Genomic DNA, 27,510 nt, shown 5'->3' with positions numbered 1-27,510 from the left:
TAAAGCAGGCGCATGCTGCACAAAATACCTGAGTTCCTTCATCCAAGGGAAAAAAGTCCCCATATCCAACCAGAAGCTAGGATCACGTTGTAGCGAAGGTTTCCGTTAGGAAAATTATTTTTAGGAAATAAGGGGGAAAAATACAGGAAAAAAATTGGCATCCTATTTCTAACCATCACTAGCTTTGAGAATAACTTCACCAATCCTGTAACTTTGAAGAGCGAGATGCTTTGAAATCACAGTACACCTGCTAAATGTGGACACTGCTCTCCAAATTCAAACTTGTTTTTTTCACGAGCAGCTAAAAAGAAATAAAAAATAAAGACAAGCATTAAATATTACGTAAGGTTTTCTTTTATTTAAAAGATCATTCACAAAATACCATATCCATAGATTTACTTTCTGTCATATAGCTGAATGTGTTAAGTGTTTGGAATTCCATTCTTACATTTAAAAGTCAACTGGATTGCCCAGAAGTTGAGAGGAACTTGTGTTGTTCTTAATCTTTCCACACTGAAGATGTGAGTAGGTCATCTGAGAGCATCGTCTGATTACGACCACAGAATGCATGTCTTTCTTAAGTTAAGTACTGGTGTTACACAAATGGTTCTTATTTCAGAAGCAAAGGTGACAGGTGGAAGCAGGAAAGGAGGGAGAGTTCTGTGAATTGCTGAGACCTCATAGCATAGACAAAGTAAGAGAAGCCAAGGGTGCCAGCTGGTGACAAATTACAACCGGAGCATACTGCGCCGCGGGCAGGCTGCCCTCGGCCTCCACGCACGCGGGGGAGGGCTCTAAGCGGCCAGCCCACTCCAAATTGCTCCCAATGGGACAGACTGGACTCGGTGCTAAAAACTTTCATCTGTTCTCACATAGGTGCCCAGCCCCTAGCCCTGAACTGCTGAACACTGTACGTGGGAACAAGAAACTGCCCCAAGGGGGAGCCCTCATGCCGCACAGCCACCTACCAGTTATCTTATGATTCTTGGCAGCTCTGCATAGTAACATTCTCAATTCATGAAGTGAAACAGAGTAAAGTGCCAGTTTCTAGGTCCATTTTCATCATGAAATTAAGGGAGGGCGAGAAGCATGCATCTCATTCTGTTCCTTCTATCAGGAACAGATAAACACAGGGAGAGATGCTGAACACAAGCCACAGGGGCGTGGACAAGAGCAGCGTCTGCACTACCCAGCAGGCTTGGCGCGGCTCTCCGCCCACACCCTCTGTCCCCGCAGCACCTCTGCCCAGTGGAAAGGAAACCAGACAGCTGTTCGCTAGATCCAGCCTCTAACACAGCGGTTTAAAAGAGGGAACGAGTTTGGACACGGCTGTGAAAGAGCACTAATGAAACCTGGGGACCCTCCCTGGGAATGCCGCGCCAACCTTCCACCTCCCTCTTCCCTCAGGTTTCATGTGTGAAAGGCGAGCCTGTTCTGCCCGAATCACCCACGTGGGGAGGGGGTAAGAGACAGGACTACCTATAAAGAGGGACAGGAAGGAATCTGCGAGGATCAACACATCTTTTATCCTTGCTTTGAAAACAAGGTGTCTCAAATTCTGGATGTTCATCACAGCTGAGTACAAACGAGACTCTCCAGTCTGTGACTTCTCCTCTGGTTTGTTCTCGGAAGCCACAGCAATACAGAACTCAACATGCAGGTCGGGAGAGAAGCACTGAGCAAACCAAAGGCAACGACTGGACCTGGCCAGTGCGTCTAAAGTAAAGAGGAAGCAAAGGAGAGCACGAAGCAGCGCCTCGATCCAAGGAGCTCCCACACGGTGGCGCCTTCGCTGCGCCAGAGACACTCGTGCGCTGGAAGGAAAGGAGGAGCAAAACAGAAAAAAGGACAGAAGGGAAATGGGCAAGGAGTGGCAGACGGAAAAAAAAGCACGGAACAGGCACTAGACAGCAAAGGCGAGGATGTGCTAAAAACCACTTGTTCACTGCTGACATGCGCTCACAAGCTGTGTTTCCGCTGGAAGAAAGGAGGACAGAGGGCAGGCGCAGGAGCGGTGACCGCAGGGCTGCTGGTGCGGAGGCCGCCAGCCGTGGTCTCGCTCTGCGCGCCCACGCCCCACTCCCTCCCGACGGCAGCTCATTCCTGCTCCTTCTGGACCTCCTCCCTGGGCCGGGCGCCCCCGAAGATGGCGGAGTTGGGGTTGGCTACTTGATTGAGCGGCGTTGCAACTGTGCGAGGTTTAAGCTGGAGCCGTGGTCTCTGTGCTCTTTCCTCTGGAGGAGGCAAAAAACACGGCTTATAAAGAACGGATCCCAGTCCCCACCCGGGGAAAACGACCAAACTGATGCTGATCTCTACAACCCAGGCTAAATTTCTAAAAAATTAATAGCCCTGAAGAACCACTGCATCCCCAGACACCCGAATAAAGGGAAACCTACTAGTCAGCCCAAGCGGGGGGTCTACCGGCCAACCGAGCAACGGCCTAAGGCGGCGAACGCTGCGGGGCGGAGCCCACGTGCCACGGAAAGACGCCCTCCACTCACAAGTCACTGCCATACCTTCTGTTGGTTCTCTGAAATCCATGCCGGAGCCTCGAAGGGGAGGGCCATCTCTGAAGCGACTCCCCATTGGGGGGCCCGTTCGCCGGTCACCTGGGCGACTCCCCCCCCTGCCGCCTAGGAAGTCATCCCTGAAGGCTGAAGAAGGAAGAGGACGCTGAGTTACTTTCTAAACGACGATCACAAAGCTGATTACAGAGCCTGTGTGAATTGTTTGAGTTTAATTCTAAATTCTTTAGTCTGTCCAGCATTGGAAGTTTTTCCAAAATAAAGCGCATCGAAAAGGAGTCCAAATGTGAATCTGCGGGGTAATTTCAGTGCTAAGAGACTTTTTAAATAAAAAAGAATCTTAGGCGAGGAAACGAAAATGAGCTAGAAGACACATTCTAATATGGCTTAAAACAAAACAAAAAAAATCCTCAAAGCACATTTTATTCTGTTTTCTAATATAAACCTATAACGTTATTAAAAAGACCTGAAATTTAGATGCAAGATCACAAGAAAAAGCTAGATATGAAGAAATACAAATACGACGTCACCTCTGGGTGACACTCCCCATTTTTCTGTTTCTGTTGTGTTTCTGGTGTGGGTCAGTCTAAAAGCAAAGCACCTGTGTGGTAAAGAAGGAAGTTATGCGAGCGCGGCCCTCCCAGCTCGGGGCACGGGGAGGCGCAGAGCGCCACGCCCCAGCCTGCACCCCGCCCCCTGCCCTGTGCATGTGTGTCTGCATCACAGTGACCACCAGAAGCACAGCGCACCTCATCTAGACTCCTTAAGAGGAAGTGCCAGTGTCCTCAGTGTGCAGAAGGAAAAATATTTTCTCCATGGGCTTCATTTTAAGAAGCTTACGCCTTATTTAGTTCTGTATTTAACTGAAGATCTTTCATTGAGGGGGCGTTTAAGCTAATTAACCTTTTAACAGTATAGTTTATTGAAGTTAGAGTTAACTTTCAGTAAAAACTTTAAGAAATACGATTACAATTAAACAAATGAGCTCACCCCATTTAAGCTCCCAAGAGTGACAACTTTACTCACTCCAAGGATGGTGCCGCTGCTCAAAGCTTTGTAGGAACGTATCTTTAGGGAGAATCCTGAGTCTGAGGAATATTCTTCTCTATGTAGCCGATGCCCATTACTCACAGATTTTCTATTTATAAATTAGTCCACTCACTAAATTTGTTTGTCACCCCAACCAGCACCGGCCGCGCTTTTGCTGGATGTGGAGAGCTGCACAAGAGCCTCCTGCCACACGTGTTCCCAGCTGAGGTCCAACCAGACCACACCCTGCCTTCCTGCTTCAGCTTGTCCGGTGTGAAACAAGCACCCTGTTCCCAATCTACTGCGTGCCAGGTGTCTGCTCTCTTATGCTTTCTGCTGGTGATTCCTCTGCTTAAAAGGGCACCCACAGGGGCCAGCCTGGTGGTGCAGCGGTCAAGTGCTCATGTTTCGCTTCGGAGGCCGGGGTTTGCCGGTTTGGATCCCAGGTGTGGACATGGCACCGCTTGGCAAGCCATGCTGTGGCAGGCGTCCCACGTATAAAGTGGAGGAAGATGGGCAGTAGTTAGCTCAGAGCTAATCTTCCTTAAAAAAAAAAAAGGGCACCCACAGCGCTCGGGAGCTGCCTAGTGTCCCAGGGTGCAGGAGGGCTGCCATGTGCCTGATGGACAGTGTGTGTGAGAGGAGGAGCTTCCTTCAGACAGAGTTAGAGAGCTGCTGGCCACGAGCTCACTGTTAATCAATCAACAATATATTTCACATAAAGCGTCTTTAAAACAGAAACACAGCGCACAAGGTCATGTACTGACTGGTTGACAAAAATATTGCAACCAGAGGCTCAGAGGAACCTGCCCTCACGTCCCCCAGGAGCAGCGGTTCACTATTCACTAATTCTGTGCTCCTAATGATCCGACAGAACCTAACCGCCGGAAAGATGGAGAATCAACTCTATCTACAGTGGCGAATTTTTCTGTTCTTCAGAGGTGTCCAGGAGTTTGGAAATCAAGTTATCTGAAACCCAGTTCAGAGACTGAGCTGAACAACATCAATTTTAACAAAGCAAGGAATGAAAATAACTCTAAAAAGATTTAGACCAACAGGAGCACGGCTGTGGGGGAGAACACACCTGGATGCACACAGTCAAGTACAAGGTTCCTTACAAAGTCCTTCTTTAACAAGCAGAGCTTCGACTGTGCACTAAACAAGCTTAATTAGTATTCAGACATCTAACCTGATATTTTCCTCAACCAAGCTGTGAAGTGTACCTTTCCCTGTGAGTACAGAAGGAAAGTTACTCTCCTTTAATAGGGGAGTAAATAATTTTTCTCTGTTGGTGAGGAAGATTGTTGCTGAGCTAAAGTCTGTGCCAATCTTCCTCTACTTTATGTAGCATGCTGCCACAGCATGGCTTGAGGAGTGGTGCTCGGTCCACGCCTGGGATCCAAGCCTTCGAACCCTGGGCCACCAAAGCAGAGTGTGAGAACTTAACCACTAGGCCACCGGGCCAGCCCCTGAAAGTAAATACTTTTTGCTCCCAGTGTTTAGCATAAAACAAACGGCTTGCACCCATGTTGACAAGGCAGATAAACGTTGACTGCTGCTTCGTCCAGGGGCGCGAGACAAAGGCTGGCAGAGGAAACAACCAGGGCACATGAACATCAAGTGGCAGCCTCATTTCAAAGTCTCTTAGGATACGAGCAATGGGAAGACCATGAGGGAAGAGGAGGGTCTGACATCAACAGATATCTTTTATTCAAGTTTGATAACATTTCCAGGAGGCACACTGTTCATGAGAAATCTTGTTTTTTCTTTACAAACTTTAGTTGCACACACTGGCTATTTCTGACGGCGGGACTTTCTTACTGGCTTTCTTCTCTGTATTATTTATTTATTTATTTATTTTACAATGAGTGTGTGTCATTTAAAAAACGGCATCATTCTTTTAAAATGTAAAAAAGATCTATTTTCACCAATAACGCATATAGGTGTTACTCGACTGTGTGGGCACTCCTGGTTTCAGGAGTCACTCAGACACTCCAGTTCACAGTGGAACTGAGGTGGCAAGGCGGCTTCTCTGGCCACGTTCACTACGTCTCTGCTTCCGAGTGAAAGGCCAAGCTAAGCCAACGGTAGAAAGCACGAGTTATGTGGGACCGTCCTTAACTCTGGGGCCAAGAGACCATGTGCTATTTCTACAGCACTAGGAGACACAAAACTGGCAGGTCCAAAGCCACCGCTCACGCAGCCACTAACTGCTGCGCCTGGACTGGCTGTGAAAAGACATTTGTTGCATGTTTCAATCAGAGACTAGCTTATACATAAAATTACAGGTTTACTGGATTATACTGTACTTTTATGAATAAGCTCGTTTCTGATTGGCTATAGGAGTTTTAGGAATTAAATTATTCAACAGACACAAGCCGTCAAGTGTTTTCTAAAGCAGTACTGGAAATGAATTTCTAAAAATTTTAGACTCATAAGACACCCTGTACCAATTCTTCCCATACTTACCAACTCCTCGACACTGAGTGTTTTTTCATTTTCTACCTTTCTATTACAACTGACATGTTTTATCACTTACATGAATTACTTATATAATTAAAAAATAAGGTAAAGAGATGAAGCAATGTTTAGGAGATCAACCCTTCAAAGCAGAGGCCGGGCGTGCAAACTGGCCCCTTGAGTTGAGACCAGGAGGCACCTACTGGTCTGCCTGGGTAAGTTAAGAGCAGGAACGGTAGAGTGGGCCACGTCCACCACTGGGGATAGGAGGGCATGCCCTTCAGGTGAAAACAGGCCACCAGGACTGCCTTTTACCATCTACGAGGGTGCCACCAGGAACCACAGTCATGAAGCTTTCTGGGCATTTCTAGAACCTCCACACTATTTCCAGAAGTAATAGTACTTCTGTTTGTGCCATTCATACAAGAGCCACCAAGGGGCTAGCCCCCGAGAAAGACCACTGCGCGAGATGGAGACGCCTGTGAGAACAGCAGGCTAAGGAAAGGTGACAAAGCGAAGGGGGTCAGCGGAACTTGCCCACAGGGTGGAACGCTCCAGTCCTCCCCCCGCAGGCAGGTCCTAACAGAGGCTACTGCACGCCTGGGTACCGCAGGGGGAAGTGTCATTTGTGAAAGGAACTAGGAGTAGTCCGGCCAGGCGGGCTACTCACAAGAAACGTACGACAGCAGCAAGGCTGCTGAAAGAGGTAAGCGATGATACTTTAAATACTGATACCAGAATTGGAGTCATCCCGGGAATCCCAGCCACCTCTAGACTCTCGAGAGCCACCCATTCCTGAGGATACACAAAAAGGTAAAGTTGAGCTCGTATCATTACCTTGCTGCACAAACAGGGAAAATTCACTGGGAAGACGGACATCTCATGTGATGGGAGGTTCAATGAAATTATGAGAGTTTTTGTTGCCAACAGGAAAAAAACCCCTGAAAAACCCAGGCTTGCAGAAGCATCATCCATTCTTTCTAAAATTTTACACGTTAGAGAGTTCTACTAGTAACCTTCAGAGCTGTAATCAGTGGGCAGTTTATGTAATTGCAAACACAGCAAAGTTTATGGTCAGTTTTAGAAGAACTAGTCACCTCTGTCATCTGGTCCACCTTTCCTGAATCCAAAGCCACCTTTATCTTGTTTTCTGCCCTCTGCAATGTCCACACGAAGCGACCGATCGCCCAACAGCTAATAATAAGGGAAAAATAATGTTAAGTATTGGCAAGAAAAAAATTCCATTATTAACATGACAGAGAAATCCTGAAGATACTTACTGCACCATCGTATGTCAAGGCTTCCTTAAGGGAATCCACCTCGTCAAATTCTACATAGCAGAACCCTGTAAGAGAAAACAAACCCCAATTTCCTCAAGGACTTCTGGGCTACAGATGTGGTGGGATCCCTGTCTGTACCATTTCCCAGAGCAGAACGAGCACCTTCCTTGCATCTAGATGACAGCAGACTAGCAGAGCCTGAAGGAGCATGTTTTACTTTTCAATCACCAGAACTCGACTGGCCTTGCTCCCTCTCAGTTATATTCTAGCAGAAAGTGCTAATCAAACAAGCACTGAGGCAGCAGCTGCGTTTGTATAAAGCTTTCTTTTTCTATATTTTAACCATAATATTGAAACCTGTCTTGGGTCCTTGAAGAACTGTTAGTTCTGACTTCTGAATGGCTTTAATATAACCTAATTGGGGCTTTAAGAGAAATTTCAAATTCGATACTGAACATCTTTAAAGGAACAGGCTGAAGGTGCCTATTACTTACTGCTCAGGTAGCTGGTATAAAATTCACTTTACAAAGCTAAAAAATACACCCTCAGCAACAAGGCAACCTCCTCGGGGTGCTAATTAGAAGGCAGAGGGCCTCAGTTCAAGCATGTAGTACTGACACCTGTGTTCCTGATGCTAGATTCTGACACAGGCTCATAAGCAGAGAAGATTCCAGGCAGAGGAAACCACACCTTCCTTCTCACCTGTGAATAAGCTTCTCCCTCTACCTGCAGCACTCTAGTCCACGCCCCTTCCTTGCCGCCTGGAGTCTACATCTGGGTTAAGCATCCCCCTGCCCCAACATGCTCCCACTGCACCCTGGCGCCACCCCACGATCCTCATCCTGCGTCATGGGTACACCTCACCTTCAAACCCACTACACCAAGCGCTTCGAAGGCCTGGGTCCAGACTTCTCCTGTTCACTGTCTGCTGACTACTCCTACACAAAGGATGCACCGCTCAGCTGGAGAGGGCACCTCGCCCCCGCCTGCATCCCCTTCCCCCTACCTTCTCCCCTAAGTAGATTCAATGTTTGGAGGAACTGAGAAAACCACTCCCAAGTTCAAAGAGGCAGCAACAGCCCTGTCACACACGTCACACACTAGAGCTGCCAGAACTGAAGACGATCCTGAGACAAGCCTTAAGACTTGCTGCTACAGATGCAGCCCAAAAGCTGGCTCCACCCACACATCTGCACCCTAAGTGTGGACTCCAAACACTTGCTAGGAGGCAAACTTGGGCGGGACTTACTTTCACAAGCTTAATGTATTTGTTTTCATTGTTTGATCACTTACTATCACAAGCCTTCAGGTTCTAAAGTCAAAAAACTTTGAAATGATAAAAATACCACCTACATAAAGAACTACTCAGATGTCTGCTTCTTGTACAGCTGCCACCATAAATCACTCTGTACTTTTCAGACAGACTTCTGGATAAAGAACGTAAACCAAATGCCCGTGTACCTTGCACCATGCACTTAAATACTGAGCACGTTTCCTCCAGGAAACGCTGAAAGCTAGAGGATAAGGCCCATCTGATTCTTCAGCCTTACTCCTCTGCTCCAGTGCCCTGAAGAGACGAATCTACAGACACTAACTTTATCTGACATCTGAGCCAACTCTGTCCCAAACACATGCTCCAAGGTCCAAAATGTTTAGTGACAACACTTCCTAGGTTATCTTTCGGATTTTATAATAAATAACTAGATTAAAGAAAAATGCCTGAGTCAGCCAAGGTGAAACGCATCTGACACGTCCTGTTTCACCTGTTCATCCCTCTCCGGGTAACTCCTTTAGGGGCAGAGGCAGAACTGCTGTATAGGTCGGGCAAGCAGCAGATTTACTTGGGTATCTGCCACATATTTCTACAAACCACATTATGTGTAAAACATTTTTTTCCCAAGTAGAACTGAAGGCCTATGAGTTAAAGGGGTATGTTTCTTTCAGCTACTTGGACCAGGCAAATATTAAAACACTTTCATAATTAGAGCCCTCTGGTTCGCTAACACATTTTGGCTTAGGCCTTCCCCCTTACAATAAAATAAACAACGAAAACTCCCCCAAACTCACCTTTAAATTTGTCTGTGTCTTTGTCTCTGACTAGCCGTACGCTCCTTATGCTGAGATCCTTAAAGATAGCATCTATGTCACCCTGCACTGTATTAAAAGGTAGGTTTCCTACATATGCTGTGTAGGGGGGCTCTGTGGGCAGCTCCTTCTGGCTACGGGAACCATGGCCACCAGCACTGCCACGGGACCTAGGAGGGAAACAGACAGGGTTCAAGTCCACCCATGTGTTCCTGCCCCAGAGCAGGGACAAGGGGAATGTCCTCCATTCAGCCACATCACCCAGGTGAAGCGCTCCACTCTAACGACAGTAACCTCTTCGTGAAATTAGAGTAGTCCAAAATATTGTTTATGAAAAAGGTCCTTGTGTTTTGGTGACAGACATATCCACGGAAAGACAGAATCTATGTGAACATACATTTCCCTGGAAAATCAAATCCGAATGCAACATATCCTCCTAAGACTCAGAATTAGCATCTGCAAAGTGTTTACATCCTAAAACCTGAGCAAATGCCCCTCGCCCCTGTTACTGTGCGCACACGGAAATGGACCGCCAAGAGCTACTGCATTGTATTCGGGAGGCGTCACTGAGGCTGCTGACGTCCAACACGTTCCTAATACAATCGTGTCTCGCTACCGTGTGATGATGGCTAAGAACGCTCTAATAAAATTTTGAGACTGTGTGCAGCAAGTATCACGCACACACTACTCTCCACTCCACACCCACTCCTTCACCGGGTCCTTGAATTTCAGGTGCCTCTTACTGGTCCATCTAAACCTCAATGCCATTTCCTCAGCTCTAACAAGAGGTGTTTACTTGTCCACGATCACAAAGATAGAAAGCGGCAAAGGCAAGGCCCTGACTCGACTATATCACTGCTAATTTGCAGAGGTGCTGGGTTAAAAGCCAGCTCTGCCACAGACTTACGCCACCATGTGCCCCTGAGGAGCTACTCAACTGCTCTAAGCTTTATTTGTAAACTGGGTTAGCACTGACACAGACCTTGAGTTACTGAGAAATGATAAATGCAAAGGTGCTTCAGACACACTGCCTGACACAGAATACATGTGCAGGCTAACAACTACCACTGTCACCGCCATCTACAACTGCGGTGAAAAACGGTTCACAGATAATTAACAAATAGATGGGCCATTATACATTTGTCAAAACCCAAAGAATGTACAACCCAAGAGTGAACCCTAATGTAAACTGTAGACTTTGGGTGATAAAGACATTGTCACTGGAGGTCAGACTGTAACAAATGTACTACTCTAGTGTGGTTACTGATAGCAGGACATGTGCCCCTGTGCATGTGTGAGGGCTGGGCATGTGAGGACTCTGTACTTTCTCATCAATTTTGCTGTGAACCTGAAACTGCTCTAAAACATTGTCTATTTAAATGAATGAACGGGAAGGGGAGCTAAGAATGTCAGCTAATAGATGCAGAAGGAATCGTGCAATGAGAAATCACTACTCCGCAACTACCGACTGAGGCAAGGCTCGTCTAAGAAAGCCAGAGCCACTGACTGGACAAGTCCAGCACCAGCACCTTTACTAGGTAACTGAACCAAGTATCACTCATAGTCAGACAAACATCACGTACCTTCCATTCTGACACAGATTCTTCAAATATGTCAAAGTCATGAAAGACAAAAAAGGCAGGGGCCAAATGACACACGAGAACGAATGCTACATGTGATCTTTGGATCCTGGAACAAACAGCTATAAAAGAAAAAGCCCCGATAGAAACGTGAACATGGTGTGTGTCGCTATCAGTGCAGCAGCGGCACAGCTCTTCGGGCGCTAACGGCGCTGCAGGAAGGAGAATGCCCCTGTTCTCAGGAGAGACAGAGGACTCAGGAGCGGAGCGGCACGACAGCTGACATTTATTTTCAAAGGGTTCCACGTTAAGGGTACGTGTGCGTGCACATACATAAACACACATGATAAAGCAAACGTGAAGCGTGCCGATTGACCAGTGCCCACTGTATCTATCTATCAACTCAACTGTAGGTTTGAAAAGTTTCAAAATAAAATGTTTGCAGAACACAAGAGGGAAAAAAAATTGAAGAGGGAGGTGGTGTTTCTTTTTCAAGAAACATTTAAACTAAACGAGTCTCCTCACAACGATCAAAGATCTGCTCAAAGCCACCCTTTCTGCAGGGAAAATCTTCTGAGCAGCCTTGGAAAGCCACTTGATTTTTTAATCTATACAGTGCTAGAAATACCACGAAAGAAATTCCACAATTCCCTGAGATAAATTCCAGATATCGCAAGTATGTACCACTCTTTAGGACTTTTCTCGAAAGCAGAAGAACCACACCATGACGTAACTCTTAGATGGCTAAAACTTTTAAGTTTAATAACTCAGAATTCTGCTACTTCCCAATAGGAAATCCTGCATTCTGTTCTAACAGCAGAAAAATAGGTTTACAAACGACTTGTAGTCCACTTGCTCCCACTTCCCCACTCTCCCAAAGTTTAGCAAATGTGAGTTATTTTACATTTCAACCCTCTTTGCAACACTTCTGCTCTCACCTCAATAACCATAAACCTAAAATATTTTCAATAAGATATTCTTTGGGTCTGGACACTAAATATGTAAGATACAGTATAAACATCTGGAAAAATGTCAACATGGAGGATGAACTATAATAAAAAACACTCTAAATTCATTTAGTCAACACAACAGCCATCTGGTGGAAAACAGTCCCGTGCCCTCAAGCAGCTCACAACCGAGTGGCATACAGGAAACACAGATAAACCACGTACGCACACATGCGCGTATGCTTGTGCATATGTAAAAAAGCAAAAAGCTTCAAGGATTTTTGAGAAATTTAAGGTGAAAATAAAGAGATGAAAAGTCAGCAGGAGAACATTTGATGACCCAGGAGAATGGAGGCAGGAAGGCTCGCTGAAAGTGCACAGCAAACCTTTGCTGGAGAACTTAAGCAGGGTCCTGGCTGCAGGACTGAAAAGGGAGGGCCAGCAGCCCTGACTGGCCTCCGAGCAAGTCTAAGGAGCCAGGCGAGCCTCCTAAGTCTGCTGCCCAGGTGAAGGCTGAAGGATGACGGGAGCACTAGTAGCAGGCGGTGGGCTAAGAAGCCAGCTCCGGCTCAGGGAAGACAGAAGGGCCGGTTCAGGCGAGCGGTCCTGTAAGAGCTAGAGACGTGGAAACAGCTCCCCCCAGCCCATCAACTTGCTCACTCCACCTGGCCGCACGGAACTGCCAGCGGCTGCCTGCTCCAGACCTTCCCAAACAATCGAAGCCGTCCTGAATACCAGGCACCCTACCTGATGCCAGCAGCCCCTCAGGACTGAAGCGTTTTGGCTTTCCATTGCGTACTGAAGATGCTACAGGGCCAGGGCCTGGGGCCGTTTAAGCACATTCCAACTTACTCCCTCACGCACTCACGTGCCTACAGTGTGCCAGCAACCTGAGACACAAGGGGAGGGAGAGAAGCCCCATGCAGTGCATGTGCACATCATTAAACGGTAATTCTGCTATCGACCAAATGAAAAAATCAAATGTCAGAAAATTCTTTGAGCTAAAACTCCTGTGAGATACCTATGACACTAATTTAAGTTTAGAGGGGACTATTATCTGAATACATAGGCTGTGTCACCTGAAAGCACTTTCTAAACCAGGTTAAAAATAACACACGAAGACTCATCTGACACCTTAGTTCAGCGGGCGCAGGACCTCTTCCAAATCCCCTCTCCCTCAGCTTTCTGGCCCGTTCTTCTCTACATATTTCGAATCTTTATTTCATAAAGAAGTTGAAAATTAACTATAAAAATACGTCATAAAGCCTGACTGCTTTGTAAAAGTTTAGTAACAATTCTGACCCTGCTACGGGTAGACTAAACACACCCGAGGCCGCGCTGTCCGTGCAGAAGGAGGCGGACCCGCAGCCAGAGACGCGAGACCAGAAACAGAGGGGCGAAGCGGCAGGTCAGGGCAGCCCCCTCCCCGCTCGGACGGCGGCCTGGAGCTCTGTGCTGCGACCTCCAGGCTATGACCCTGACACCGAGCACTGATCCTCCCTGCTCATCGCCATTTCTGCCCCTTGGGGACAGTCTACTGATTTGTAAAACAATAACTCAAAGTTTTAAAGCAATAAATGTAGCTTAGTACATTCCTCAGTAGTTCAGAAATCCAACTTTCAACTCCAAGTATGACCAAAATCCTACAGACAAATCACTTTTCTTCACCCAAATCAATTACAGCTCTGCACGCCCATGAAGTGCAGAGCACACTACAGAGGGCACAAACCTTACTCTCAGTTCCTATCCTCAAGGAGCTGGTAATTCAACTGAGGGGCTCCGGGCATCTAGACCGGAAAGAGAAATCACACCCCAAGCAAAGGCCCGCAGAAACTCAGGAGACGGGACTGAAACAGCCTCAGCGGCGGCGGCGCACAGAAGCCCGGACTCCAGCTTCCAGACAGCAGACAGGGAGAGCGCGGAGTTCTCAACAAGACGATGCCGACGGCCAAGAAGATGAAGCAGCAAAGACACCAGGGAGTGAAGGGAGCCAAGAGGGAGGGTGACTGTAAGGGAAAGAGCAGCAACGATCAGGGCTGGGGTCAGATCCAGTAAGCAGATGAGAGACACAAGTAAGTGCTCAAGACTTGCTTCCAAAGTATAAAAGATAACGAAAAATGAGGGGCACATGCCAAGTTATTTCTGGGAAAAGATTTTATAAAGATTTCTAGGTGCATGAGAAACCATACAGAATTTAAGCACTGTTGCTGTCACTCCTAGAACATCAAGACCAATGCCCAGATACAGAGACTAGAAAGCAGGCACCCTCTCTTCAGTCTCTGAACATCAGGTGTTCGCCTTCTGTCACCTCTAGGAGCTAAGTGAGATAGTTTCATTAGGGCTGATCAACAACTCTAGTCTTTCATACGCCATCCAGAAACACTTATCAGCATTCAGTGATTGGCATGTGGCACTATGCTAGATCCTACATAAAATCACAGTTAAGACTGCCTTTATAAGAGTAAAACACAAGTAAGCAACAAAGACAAAATCCACTGAACATGCTTTAAAAAAAAAAGAGGGGCCAGTCCCATGGCCTAGTGCTTGGGTTTGCTGTGCTCTGCTTTGGTGGCCTGGCTTCGCAGGTTTGGATCCCAGGCTTGGACCTACACCACTTGTCAACTGTGCTGTGACAGAGACCCACATATAAAGTAGAAGAGGACTGGCACAGATGTTATTAGCTCAGGGCTAATGTTCCTCAGGAAAAAAAAAAAGAAAAAAGAAGGAAGTAATGATCAAAATGTGTAACCTATCTGATTTCTAGGCAATAATCAAAAAAGGTTAACCTCTTGATCAAAAAGCCAAACCCTTAGTTCACAAATACCATTTTATACTACTTACAACATCCTACATTAGTAAGATACACTGGTTACAATCACTGAACCAACACTGATACATTTTATTAACTAAAGTTCAGTTTATTCAGATTTCCTTAGTTTGAACCTAACGTCTTTTTTTCTGTTCTAGGATCCCATCCAAGATGCCACATTACATTTCAGTGGTACCTCGGGCTTTTAAAAACCAGCCCAATGCAACCTGGACTAAAGGCACCTTATTTCCGAGCAGACCTCCCTGCTGAGCGTGCACATCCTTCCAGGCCTTCACCCAACACTCAGAATCAAACCCCTTCACCCTGAAAGCTGTCGTTACTACAGGACATGGGTGAAAGCCTCGGCAAGTTTCTGCTAAACACTGGGGGCAGTGTCCATGGGGAATCCGTCAATGAGCCCTATTTCAAGAAGCTCTTTTCTGCTATAAATGGCATCTGAATAATTCAATCACATCTGTAAGATATAAAGTCTTGAAAGGAAATGCAAAATAGTTCAATGGCAGGAACTCCGTCTTGTTTACTGCTTCATCTCCAGAACCCCAGAACTAGAACTACCATAGCACCTGACACCTACAGGGGTGTAAGGAACGAAGTCACGGGCCTACCAACTACTTTAGTATTGCAAACGACTTCTTTCACTAGTATGGCCATTCATATTTGGAAAAAAAATTAAAATACAGGAGGGGGTTACACGTATTTAGATGACATCTTCAAGTAAGTACTTAAGGGGGGCCAGCCCAGTGGTGTAGTGTTAAGCTCACACACTCCGCTTCAGTGGCCCGGGGTTCACAGGTTTGGATCCAGGGGACAGACCCAGCACTGCTCATCAAGCCACGCTGTGGTGGCATCCCACCTAAAACAGAGGAAGACTGGCACAGATGTTAGCTCAGCGACAAGCCCCTCAAGCAAAAAGAGGAAGACTGGCCCTGAGCTAACATCTTTTGCCAATCTTCCTCTTTTTGCTTGAGGAGGATTTTTGCTTGAGATTGGCAACAAATGGTAGCTCAGGGCCAATCTTGCTCACAAAAAAATTAAAAAAAAAAATTAAGTACGTAAGTGTTTTTCAAAAAGGTTTTTTGGCTGTGTACAATGGCAAGAAATACATTTTACATCGTGACTTAATGCATGCATACACATACCTGCATATTAACTGTACAAATAATTAAAAAAAGCTTGCCCAACAGCACCAACTCATAGTATGATGTACACTACTCTCTATTCTATTTCATCTTAAATGCTGTCAGGACCCACTAAACTGATTTCATCACCTACCACTAGGACACAGCAGGCAGTCTGAAAGCCTTGTTTGGATGAATGGTGAACACAAGAGGGACTTGTGATGTATCTATTTTTTTAAGGGAAGTTTTTCTTACTAGGAGGCAGGCATTTATTATAATATACTAAAATTCTGGACTCTCACACATTAATGAAAGCAAATAAACGGGCTATTAGTAACTTCACATGGGTGAAAAAGGTTACTCAATCCAAAAGTTCCAGATTTTTCAGAGGAAATAAAATCTTAAACCTCAAGTTATTTACTGATCCTCAGAAAATACCACCCCCAAAACATCTGTCTTAAAGCTATGGATTAGTTCCGAACTTCAAAGGCCCACAGTTCGTTTTGTTTTTCCCCAAGGGAAAGATTCACCCTGAGCTAACATCTGTTGCCAATCTTCCTCTTTTTCCTCCCCAAAGCCCCAGTGCATGGTTGCATATTCCAGCTGTAAGTCCTTCTAGTTCTTCTGTGTGAGCCCCTGCCACAGCATGTGGTTTGGTGACCGGGAAACGAACCTGGGCCGCCGAAGCGGTGAGAGCCACATTTTAACCACTAGGCCATCAGGGCTGGTTCAGAGTTATTTTCTTCTAAATTATTATTTGAGCTTTTACACTCCATATACCACCAGTTCCAATTCATTTTAAATGAAACCACACTTTCACACAACGTTGGATTTGATATGACCTACAAATAACTTACAACTATATAATTAATTTTAAAATTTCAATGATTTAGGTAACTACAAAATGCCACAGATCACCATTTAAAATCTAGAATTCAAAGGCATACAGTCAGAGCCAAAAGTTGTTCTCTTCTTCATTTAACATTTGAAAAACCATAAAAACCTAAGTAATTTGTACTAAAATACACATATATGTATTAAAATACTTAATAATGATGATGTTAGTTAATACCAAACATATTTTTAACTCACTACTACTTCACATATGGTACAAGAGTTAAATGTGTTAAAAGTGCCTGGAAAAAAGCCACACACTCTCTAAAAACGAATATCCAAGAAAAAAGAGGAGGAACCGATCAATTAAGAGATTTAGTAGGCACAATGACCAAATGCAACGTGCAAACCTTGTTTGGTCCCAATTCAAACAAATCAGTTGTACATCAAAACTTATGACTAATTAAAGAAACCTAAGTATTTCCTGGACTATTCCTATATTGTTTTCAGATGATATTATGGTAGTATTTTTAAAAGTTTTTACCTTTGACACTCATACTGAAGTACTTCTAGATGAATTAAATGATAGTGACATCTAAGATTTGCTTTAAAATAATCCAGAAGAGTGTAGGAGGAGAGTGAAGTGGGGAGGTACAGATGAAATAAGAGTGGTCACTTTTTAAAAAAGTGGGTAATGGGGGCCCAGCCCCAGGGCGTGGTGGTTAAGTCTGGCATGCTCTGCCTTGGCGACCAGATTTGTGGGTTTGGATCCTGGGCATAGACCTACACCACTCGTCAGCCATGCTGTGGTGGTGACCCCCATACAAAATAGAGAAGAATGGCATCAGACGTTAGCTCAAGGCTACACTTTCTCAAGCAAAAAGAGAGGAAGACTGGCAACAGACATTAGCTCAGGGCAAACGTTCATCGGAAAAAAAAAGGGGGGAATAGGTGCATGAGGCGGTCATTATATTAGATTTGATTTTTGTTTGCACTTTCAATTTTCTATAATCAAGTACCTGTTTGCAGATTCAAACAAGCCAACTATACAAAGTAATCTTGGAGACAACTGGGAAAAATTGAACATGGACTGGGTAATAGGAAAACTGGTGGTTAAACAAGAAAACCCCTGGGCTGGCTTGGTAGTTATAGGGGTTAAGTTCACACACTATGCTTCGGCAGCCTGGGGTTCGTGGGTTCAGATCCTGGGTGCAGACCTACACATCATTCATCAAACCATGCTGTGGTGGTGTCCCACATACAAAATAGAGGAAGACTGGAGCAGATGTTAGCTCAGAGCCAATCTGCCTCACCAAAAAAAAAAAAAAGCCATATCAATTAAAAACACATATTCAAGCATTACAAGTATTTAAGATAGAATGACAGGGTGCCTGGGCTTGGCTTTGAAATATTCTACCCCTCCCCATATAGTGCGGAAGACAGATGAAACAGGAATGGCAAAAATGCTGATAAAGGTAAAACTGGGAAATGAACAGAGTGTTTTATGGGTAGTTTTTGTTTGAAAAAGTTCTGGAAATAGGTAATGGTAATGGTCACATAACCCTGTGATTACTGAATTATAATCATTGTGAACACTAGTGCTACCAAATTGTACAGTTAGAAATGGTTAAAACTGTAAATTTTATGTTACACATATTTTATCTCACAAAACAAACCAACAAAACCCTGGGTAACGGCCATCTGGGGGTCTGACACACCAGTCTACTTCTGTTTATGTAGGCACACGCTCAGAGCCATTTTTAAGTGTTAGGCACAATGAGCAACTGGTAAATTCTAGCCCAATTTAGACCACACTGAGGTTCCTCCATTAACAGAATTAGCTCAAGAAGCAATTCTTCATATTTTCAGACAGTCTCTAAAAGAACACATCGGCTTCCTGTGGTTCCAGCTCTGCCTCCAGAGCCACACTTTTCTTCCAGTTAACAGTCCTTTAGGGCTGCCAGGTGTTGTATCCCTGCCAAATCTTCTTTTTATCACAGACCTACACTGATCTTGAAATTGTCCCCAGCATGAATTAAGACAGGGATACCAAACCACACTGCTACTTGTTTCACCATGCACTTTGCAGTATTTAAAAAAGCCAGATTCAGGGCCGGCCCCGTGGCCGAACGGTTAAGTTCGCGCACTCCACTTCAGCAGCCCAGGGTTTCACCGGGTTGGATCCTGGGTGTGGACATGGCACCGCTCGCTGGGCCATGCTCGGGCGGCGTCCCACATGCCACAACTAGAAGGACCCACAGCTAAAAATATACAACTATGTACCGGGGGGCTTTGGGGAGAAAAATGAAAAATAAAAAATCTTTAAAAATATACAACTATGTACCAAGGGGTTTTGGGGAGAAAAAGGAAAAAACAAACAAAAAAAGACAGCTTCATTAGAGAATGTCTTTGATAAAGCAGTAAAAATGATTAATTTTATTAAATCTTGACCCATTTTTTAATATCCCATGTTATGAAACGGGGACAAAGCACTTCTGTTGCTACAAAGTACGACGGTTATCTCCCAGAAAAGCACTCATGCAACTGAGTTACAAGTTGAACTAGCTCTTCTTTTCATGGAACACCTTTTTTATCCGAAAGAAGAATGAACAAACTATTATTCAGACTTCGGTACTAGGCAGACTTCTTGCAAATAAGTGAGCCTGTCACTTCAAGGAAAACTAACAGTATCTGTTGCCAATGATAAAATGCAGGCTTTCAAGCAAAAAACCAGAATTTAAGAAAACTTGTATCCATCAACACACGCTTGACAGCCTCCCAACTCTTGAAATTTTTCTGATGAAACTGAGGGTGATATTAATGAACCTGACTTTTGATACTGTATAATGAAATGTGTCAACATTTGGAGGACTTATATAACTCAGTGAACTGATATTTTCCAAATGACCAATGCATCATGTTACAGAACCATCTGCTCGTCAAGGATTCACTGAAAACATGACAGATCAGTGGATTTTAATGTAACAGTATGAAAAGTTTATTGATCAAGTTTCAGATTCTGCACTGTAACTACCCGTTATGGAACTACTGCCTGTCGAGTTTTGGTGTGGTAGCAAATAGGAATATCCACAATTACGTGAAGAGACTATTAAAACCCTCCTCCCTCTTCCAACTACTTATTTGTGTAAGGCTGGATTTTCTTCATATGTGTCAACCCCAGCCTATCTCAAGAGTGAATACAGAAGCAGGTATGAGAAACCAGCTGTCTTGTATTAAGCCAGATATTCAAAAGGCTCCCAAAATGCAACCGATTAATTATACACTACTGTGCAGAACAGGGAGATTACAGTCTCTACCTACCCTATGCTGGAGCGCAATGCTTAACTGAGGTGTTACGTTTTCAGTGGAGCACACCCAGAGGGCCCCATCACGAAGGAACGTTTTACAAATCACGGTATGAGGAAAATTTCAGAAAACTAAGGAGATTCGATTTAAAAAGCCAACTTAGACATTATAGCTGTTGAGTTTTATCAAAATCAAGCACTTACACTTATTTCGTGGCCTGAGTGCGCGGGCCTAACCAGCTGTACGAACGATGAAAAGGCAGAGAGGCACGGCATCCTCGCCTGCCCAACTCTCCCTCCCATTTCTAGGGGAAGCTGGAAACCGGAAGATGAATCTGACCCAGAAGTGATACTCGCCCCCCAACCCCCTTCTGCTTTGTATGTTCCAAGCTTCCAGGAAGGCTTCTTGGATTTGTGTGACGTCTTCCCAGAACACTAAGGTTAATTTCAAACAGAAGTACAAATTTAAAAAATACACTAAGAAAGTTTTTAGAAATATCAGAAGCATTTATATTGAACATTCCAAGCATAAATTCTGTAACAAATCAATAATTTACAAGAATGAATTACTCTGTACTTATTTATATTACTTATGGTATCCTAGTCATAAACTGCTTTATGCCATAAAATGAACAGATTTCTCTTGGCTTTACAAGTATAGCCAGGAAAGTAAAAACTCACTTCAGTTAACTCAAGAGAACTTTCCCCACCCCTACTAACCCCAAGGGAAGTATTTTAAGACATTAAAAAATTATAAATCAAGAGCAACCAATTATTAAGTACTTTTTAGGTACCAGATACTGTTCTATGCACTTAGACATGTCATTTACCCCACCAGCCCTCTATAGGAGTTTCCATCTTACATGTGGGGAAAATGAAGCTCAGAGAAATAAAGGAACTTGTTTCAGATCACACAGCTAATACATGGCTGAGCTGATACTCAAGCTCTGGAGCGCCTGATTCCAAATCTAGGGCTTCTGACTGAACTGTCTCCCAGAGACCTCTTGGCAAAACCAAGTATTCATATGACACTTTTCATAGGGGATACTGACTTGGAATCAAGCATTGGGAGACTAGGGAGTGAAGAGAAGGATGACAACAAACCCAAACAACTTGCCATTAGATAGGTAAATAGGAGTTTAGAATGAGCTTTTCAATACCTCTACAAATCCCGGTATCAGTGGAAACAGCTACGCTTTCATGCACGGCTTTCCTTCCTGCTCTAAGTCTTAAAATACGCTTAGAAACTTAGACAGATGCCAAGCTTAAGTGTTACAAGACTCAAAGGTTAGAATTCTAAACTCCTAAGCGGAACCTGATAAAGAATACTTCAATTTGTCGTTTGATCAATTTTTAGTAGCTACCATTTCAGGATTCTCAGTTCTTGCTGACTTCGAATTCCAAGCTGATCCTCAGGACTGATGGTTTTACAGGGTAACACTCGAAAGGTTTGGCTGCAGTTAGAAATGCAACATCAGTCTTACTTTCCACTTTGTTGCCAGTGGCAAATGAAAAACTGGAACCTCAGAAAGATAATTTAGCAAACTGCAAAAACAAAATACAGTCAAGATCTGGTGTAATCAACTCCTGAGAACTTGAATTTTGTTTTGGCTTGCTTTCTGAGCAACAACGGAGTCCCTGGTTCTCTCCTTGGCTTCTGGGGGCATGCGGCTACAGGTCGTCCAACAGTGCTCCCTGAGAACCGCACTGGCTATTACGTACAACTACAAAACAAACGGACGGGGAATGCATAGTTATTAAAACCAAGGTTTTAGATTATGACCGTATATTTCAAACCTGCTGTTCCTTTCACCTGTGACCCAGTGGTTTAGAGTTGAACAATTTAATCTAGCTAAGGTGTTGAGGTGCCTTAAAAAAGTAGCCAACGAGGGCCGGCCCCACGGCCAACCGGCTAAATTCGTGCACTCTGCTTGGTGGCCCAGGGTTTCCGGGGTTCAGATCCTGGGCATGGACCTAGCACCACTGATCAAGCCATGCTGAGGCGGCATCCCACATAGCAGAACCAGAAGGATCTACAACTAGAATGTACAACTATATAATGGGGGGCTTTGGGGAGAAGAAGAAAAAAAGATTGGCAACAGATGTTAGCTTGGGGCCAATCTTGAAAAAAAAAAAAAAAAAGTAGCCAACCCAAGACTAGCTTTCTATAGGTGGGATCTATAATGCTTAAGCATTGTATCTGAACAAACAGCACCAACACATCTCCTGATGTGAACGCTATTCAAATAACAACTGAAATGATCACTAAACACTATCTGGTCACCTAACCTACCATTGTGCTAAATTTCAGAGATCCCAATAACTGATATCTCCTGATCAGATGAAATTAAAACATGGAAATATGAAAAACGAAATAACAGTGACTATCTGGAATAGAAAAGCTTTGGCACAGACCACACCACTACATGCCCGGGCCTCTCTTAAATTTGCAGACCCACTCCAGACACTGTCTAAATGCACATACAAATTCACCAACAAGTGTTTAAACCTACTTTTAAGAATCTGAGCAATATTTCCTAGGTACTTTTACATGGCTATGAAATCAAATGGAAAATTCCAAGAAGGTCAGATGTAGAAGATGCTTAACCGTAAAGAGACTTTTTATTAGTTTAAGCTTGGGAGATGTAGAGTGCTAGCTACTATTCTCTCATACCAGTTTCTGGAGCACATCTGAGCACATGGCTAACACTTTCATTTGTCTTTTGATATCTGAAAACAACAGCATCTTAAGAGAATTTTACTTTTGATCACTTTCTATTGCTCAAGGCACTCTGTCAAAATTTGACAGTCACTAAAAGTTTAGCTTGAACAGTTCAAGTCACCAGAAGAGCTGGCAAATTTGTCAAAAGGCAGAATTAAAAAAAAAATCCCCAGGATTATTATAACATGACTAACTTATTGTAGACCCAAACCAACTAAAACTCCTTGAATCTGCCTTAAATTGAACCACTTTGTTTAAGGAGTTTCCCTGGGTACTTCTGAATGTTTCTTGAAACCAGGGGGAAAAAATCTTAGTTATTAAATTTCAAGATGACTGAAGTACAAATTTGATGTTTAGAAACCTACCCCAAAGGCAATAATTTTACATGCCATCCAACAACTATTTCTTTTTTATTAGCAAATAAAATAGTCTTTGAAATCACAGGTGGCTCCGCCTCCCCAACTCCCATGTTCCAGGGTCATGAACATTATTGGGTACACTCCCGCACCAAAACAAGCCTTTGAGCCATTCCCAGACCAAGGTATTAAAAGATCATTCTTCACCAAAGGTACTTTTGGGATTGAAACCCCGGAGACTGGGCACCTCAGCAGGTACTACTGTGGTGTTATCCTGGGAAAGTAACCCTTCTGGAAAGGCCCAAAAGGCCAAGTGTGTCCTTGACCAACAGCAAGATGTTTATAACCTATCTTCTAAACTCTGTATGAATTAACTTGTGTTTACAAAAAATAATCCAGTGCGGGTTCCTGGAATTAAACACCATACGCTTTTTACTAAACAGTCAAGGATTTTTCTTTTAAACACGGTGCCTCAACTATCATATATAGTCTGTATACGACCAGAATCAGATTCCTTCTCCAGGTCAGAGCGAGACACTAAGGAGACATAAAATTTCCGGCCAGCAAGCACGCAGCACTTATCAACAAGGTGCTCGGACCCAAAAAAAAGTAACAACGAAAGATGCTACGATATGTTTCCTTTGGTCGGTCTCCCCCAACTCTGGCGTGAATCGGACCAGTCCCGGGCTCCAGCCGCCAAATCCCTGCCTCACACGTAAGGGGAAGGGAATCGCCCCCCTCGGCCCGCCTCGTGGCGAAGGGGCCAGGCGCCTGCAGAGCCGGCGGACCGCGGGGCACCCGGGCTGGAGCGGCGGGCCGCGCCCCCACCCCCGCGCTGCAGCACCCCGCCGGCCTGGGGGATGGGGCTGGCGGCGGGCGCCCGTCCTCCCGGCACTCGCGCCGCTGCGGCCTGGCCCTGCGGCCGAGGCCGGGGAAGGACCACACGTCGTCGCCGGCCGGAAGAGAGGCAGGGATCCGACCCGCGGGCAAGCCCCAGGAGCCTAACCGCCGCCGCCCCCTCCCCGAGCGCGCCATTTCCAGGCCCCGGCCCTCCAGGCGCCTCTCCCGGCCTCCGCGGGCCCGCCGGGCCCCCGCCTCTCGCCGCCCCGAGCGAGCGCGGGACGGCCGCCGCCCCGGGGCCCTCGCCACCGCCCGCGCCGCCCGGGGCCCGCGCCGCCCGCCTCACCCTCTGCCGCCGCCGAAGCTGCTGTAGGCCCGATCGTCGTAGGTGTCGAAGTCCGCCATTTGCCTTCTCCGCTCCGAGAGGAACCAGGGTGAGCGAGGAAGGACCCCGCAATATAACTCCCCCCGCCCCGCCGCCGGGGCTGTCCGCCGCACCGCCTGATCGCAAATCGCACGCACGCACGCGCGCGCGCGCACGTACGCCGCGCCGCGCCCGGCCTGGGCCGACGGGCTGCTGCTGTCCCGGCGCGCTCTGCGGCCCACGTGGTACCGCGGCGCTTTGGCCCGGCGCCTGGCCCGCGCCCCGGCCCATTGTGTGCTGGCCCGGTGGTTTTACCCTTTGCCGCCGCCGCCGCCGGCCCGCGCCCCGCCCGCCCCGCCCTCCTGTGGACGCGGGCCTGGCCCTCCCCCGAGAACCTCCGGGGCGTCCCCTGCGCTCTCTGAGGGCCCCTCTCCGGCCTGGCCTGAGAGCCTGCGCCGGCCCGTGCTTTTCTGCGGTCGCTTAGGGTTTGGTCCTTCACACCCTGCAGGGACCCCAGAGGCCTGCCCCACTGGAATCCCCGCCGACCCCCTCTTCCTGGCCAAGGGCGTGCCAGCTAGCGCCAAAGTAAGGGCCACATCCTCCAGGGCGGAGACCCCGGAGCTGGGAACTCAATGAGAAGGCACAAGGGCAGAGGGCCTGGAAAGGGTGAGACTGGGGTCAGGATCCGAGGGCGCGAGGCGATGCGGATGCGAACAGGAATCCTGCCTTCAAGGGCCCACTCGCGGCCTGGCTATGGGGTGGGCCCTGAGATGAGATTAGAGTGTAGGTTGTCGTTGAACTAAGGAGAGTCGGCGCATCTCGCTTTTGCAGAAGTCATTGCACTGGAGAAGAGTCCTGTCTTGACTAGAATTTCATCTAGCAATAGCAAAGAATGGATACCAATGAAAGTTAATTACCCGGGTCATTTCTCAGGTTTGTGATTGAGATTGTGGTAATATTGGCTACTCCAAACCTTGATGTGTCTAGGCACAGTTTGAAAGAACCTCATAGAATTCTTGCAGTGTATACCCACTAAATATAAAAGTAAGTATACAAAAGAACTGTACCCAGTAGGTAGAAGAGTATAAAAACGCTTTTATATTTAAGCATTTTCTGCTACTTTATCCCGGTACTGGGATGGACAGAGCACTATTAACACATTTTTTGTTTTTCTGTCTCTTTTTCTTTTCAAGTAGTATTGTCAGATAGACCCACAGTAACCTGGGTTCTGCCTCAAGCAAGTTACTGAACCTCTTTGACGTCTCAATTTTGTCATCTCTGTAAGGGGAGGGTATCACCTACCTCCTCAGTATTGTAAAGATTAAATGAGGAAATGTTTGTAAAATTCCTGGTCCACAATAATCTGTCTTGAGCACCTACCTACTATTTGTCTGGCAGCATTATGGGTGTTTTACATATATAATTCCCAAGTTTCTTATGTTACAGCTGTGGAAACACCGAGAGAGAGGAAGTGACTTGCACAAGGTCACACAGCTTTATCTCATAGCACATAGCTCAGAGAAGAACCAATGGTTTCTTCTCTCTTGCACAGTTTAAACTTGGACCCCCCATCTCTGCCCCATAACTCTATTATTCTTAAAGTGCAGTTAAATGCATTTGATTACTAAATGAAAACTTCTGTATTTATTCTTTCTTCTTCCAGTTTTATTAAGACCTTAATATTCTTGAACGGCCTTACATTTTTTTATTCCAAGTCTCCCAGTCCAAAGTCACCTCAAGGCGAGATCCTGGAGGACAGGAACCATGTTGAGAGGATTCTCTCTGTCATCTGCTGTGGGGCCCTACATAAGGGTGAAGGGGGTAATTTAATCGTTAACGAAGTAAAGGGAGGGAAGACTTCTGGAAGGCCTGTGGCTGGGGCTCTCCCAGCACCAGGACCATCCTTGGGTCATCCGCTCTCTTCAGTCTCAATCCCCATTTCTACCCAGCCAGCACCCGAGACCAGTTCCTTCGGGCACACTCCTAGACCCTACTGTCTGTAGGCCCTTTCCCTTTCTTTTGGTCTCCAGCACATGGCCCACCTCCCACCCAGGATCCAGAGAATTTGAAGCCAGCACTAGAAAGTTCCATAAACATGGTGACTGCCTCCATGGCAAAATTAGATCCACCCTCTCCTGAGCATGAGCTTGGATCCTGATTTGTTCGCTAACTTGTTCCCCAGAGTGGAAATCCCAGCCTTCACCAGTCCCCTTAAGCCCCAGAAGTGGGGCCTGCAGCCCTCTCGAAGGTCCTGCTCGGATACCACTTTCACTGAGGAGCCTTGAGTGTAGCGGTGATCCTGTGGGTTGCATTTCAAACTGCCTGTGTTTAAATCCTGGCCAGGCCACTTACTACCAGCTGTGTGACCTCAAGCATGTTTTTTAATGTGTCAGTTCTTTGTCTGTAAGACAGTAATAATCGTGATTGTGATAGCAGCTTTCAGTATTCGTGCTATTCTTAGGTTCTGAAATGTTGCTGTTTTGTCGGTGTAATACTCTTATCTAAAATAGTCTAGATATGAACCATTTTTATGTTGAGATTAAGATCAGGGACTTAAATCTTCAACTTACGTGAAAAGACACTGATAATCTGTAAATCCATACAGATCTGCACCTGTGTCAGTCTCATTAAGCATCTGTCTGGAGCCACTACAGAGCTTCTGTTACAAGCATGAGTGTTACTCTAGGTGGAAGGCTTTCCAAACAAGTGAATAGAAATATGAGAAAAATTGAGATTGACACATGGAATCGCCATCTATACACGATGAACATAAAGAAGGAAAAAACCGTGCTGAATATGCTTTCTTTGTAACAAAACTATAGCTTACTAACAGTAAAAATGTGCAGACTTTGCAAAATAACTCAAAGACTTCAAAAAGATCTCCAATATATCAGATAGGAGGTGGAAATATGTGAAGAAGGATGCTTCAACTCTGCGCCTTTGGTCTCTTTTCCACAAGCAGCCATAGTGTTTCTTCCAGCCTAAATCAGGGCATATCACAGCTCTGCTCAAACCCTCCCGTCCTCCTCAGAGGAGGAGCCAAGACCTGGCTGTGTCCAGAAGCCTGCGTTCGGCAGCTCGCCCTTCCGGCCCCTCCTCCCTTGTCTCTCCCAGCATTTGTCTGCCCAGCCACACCGGCTTTGCTGTTCCTCTAAGCCCCCATTCACCTTCCTGCTTCGAGCTTATGCTTTCCTGTCCTCCGATACCTGCGTCGCACCCGTCTTTGCTTCCT

The 27,510-nt window shown here is 45.8% G+C and overlaps 1 protein-coding gene across 2 annotated transcripts; it reads right to left on the bottom strand.

Annotated features, from left to right (window-relative positions):
• Positions 1-336: 336 nt before the first annotated feature.
• EIF4H (eukaryotic translation initiation factor 4H) lies at positions 337-24,564 on the bottom strand. Of its 2 annotated transcripts, XM_044746705.2 has the most exons (7): positions 24,261-24,439; positions 9,365-9,552; positions 7,298-7,362; positions 7,115-7,211; positions 6,753-6,812; positions 2,520-2,657; positions 337-2,234 (listed from the first exon to the last, which is right to left on the bottom strand). In XM_044746705.2, the coding sequence occupies exons 1-7, from the start codon at positions 24,317-24,319 to the stop codon at positions 2,098-2,100; spliced, it is 744 nt and encodes a 247-aa protein (XP_044602640.1). In that variant the 5' UTR covers positions 24,320-24,439; the 3' UTR covers positions 337-2,097. The 2 variants fall into 2 exon arrangements, with proteins under 2 accessions (XP_044602640.1, XP_044602641.1); XM_044746706.2 differs by lacking the exon at positions 6,753-6,812 and having other exon boundaries at positions 24,261-24,564.
• Between the last annotated feature and the right edge of the window lie 2,946 nt (positions 24,565-27,510).

Source organism: Equus asinus, chromosome 14, assembly GCF_041296235.1.
Source record: "Equus asinus isolate D_3611 breed Donkey chromosome 14, EquAss-T2T_v2, whole genome shotgun sequence".
Classification (NCBI taxonomy): domain Eukaryota; kingdom Metazoa; phylum Chordata; class Mammalia; order Perissodactyla; family Equidae; genus Equus; species Equus asinus.
This window is presented reverse-complemented; position numbering and strand designations above follow the sequence as displayed.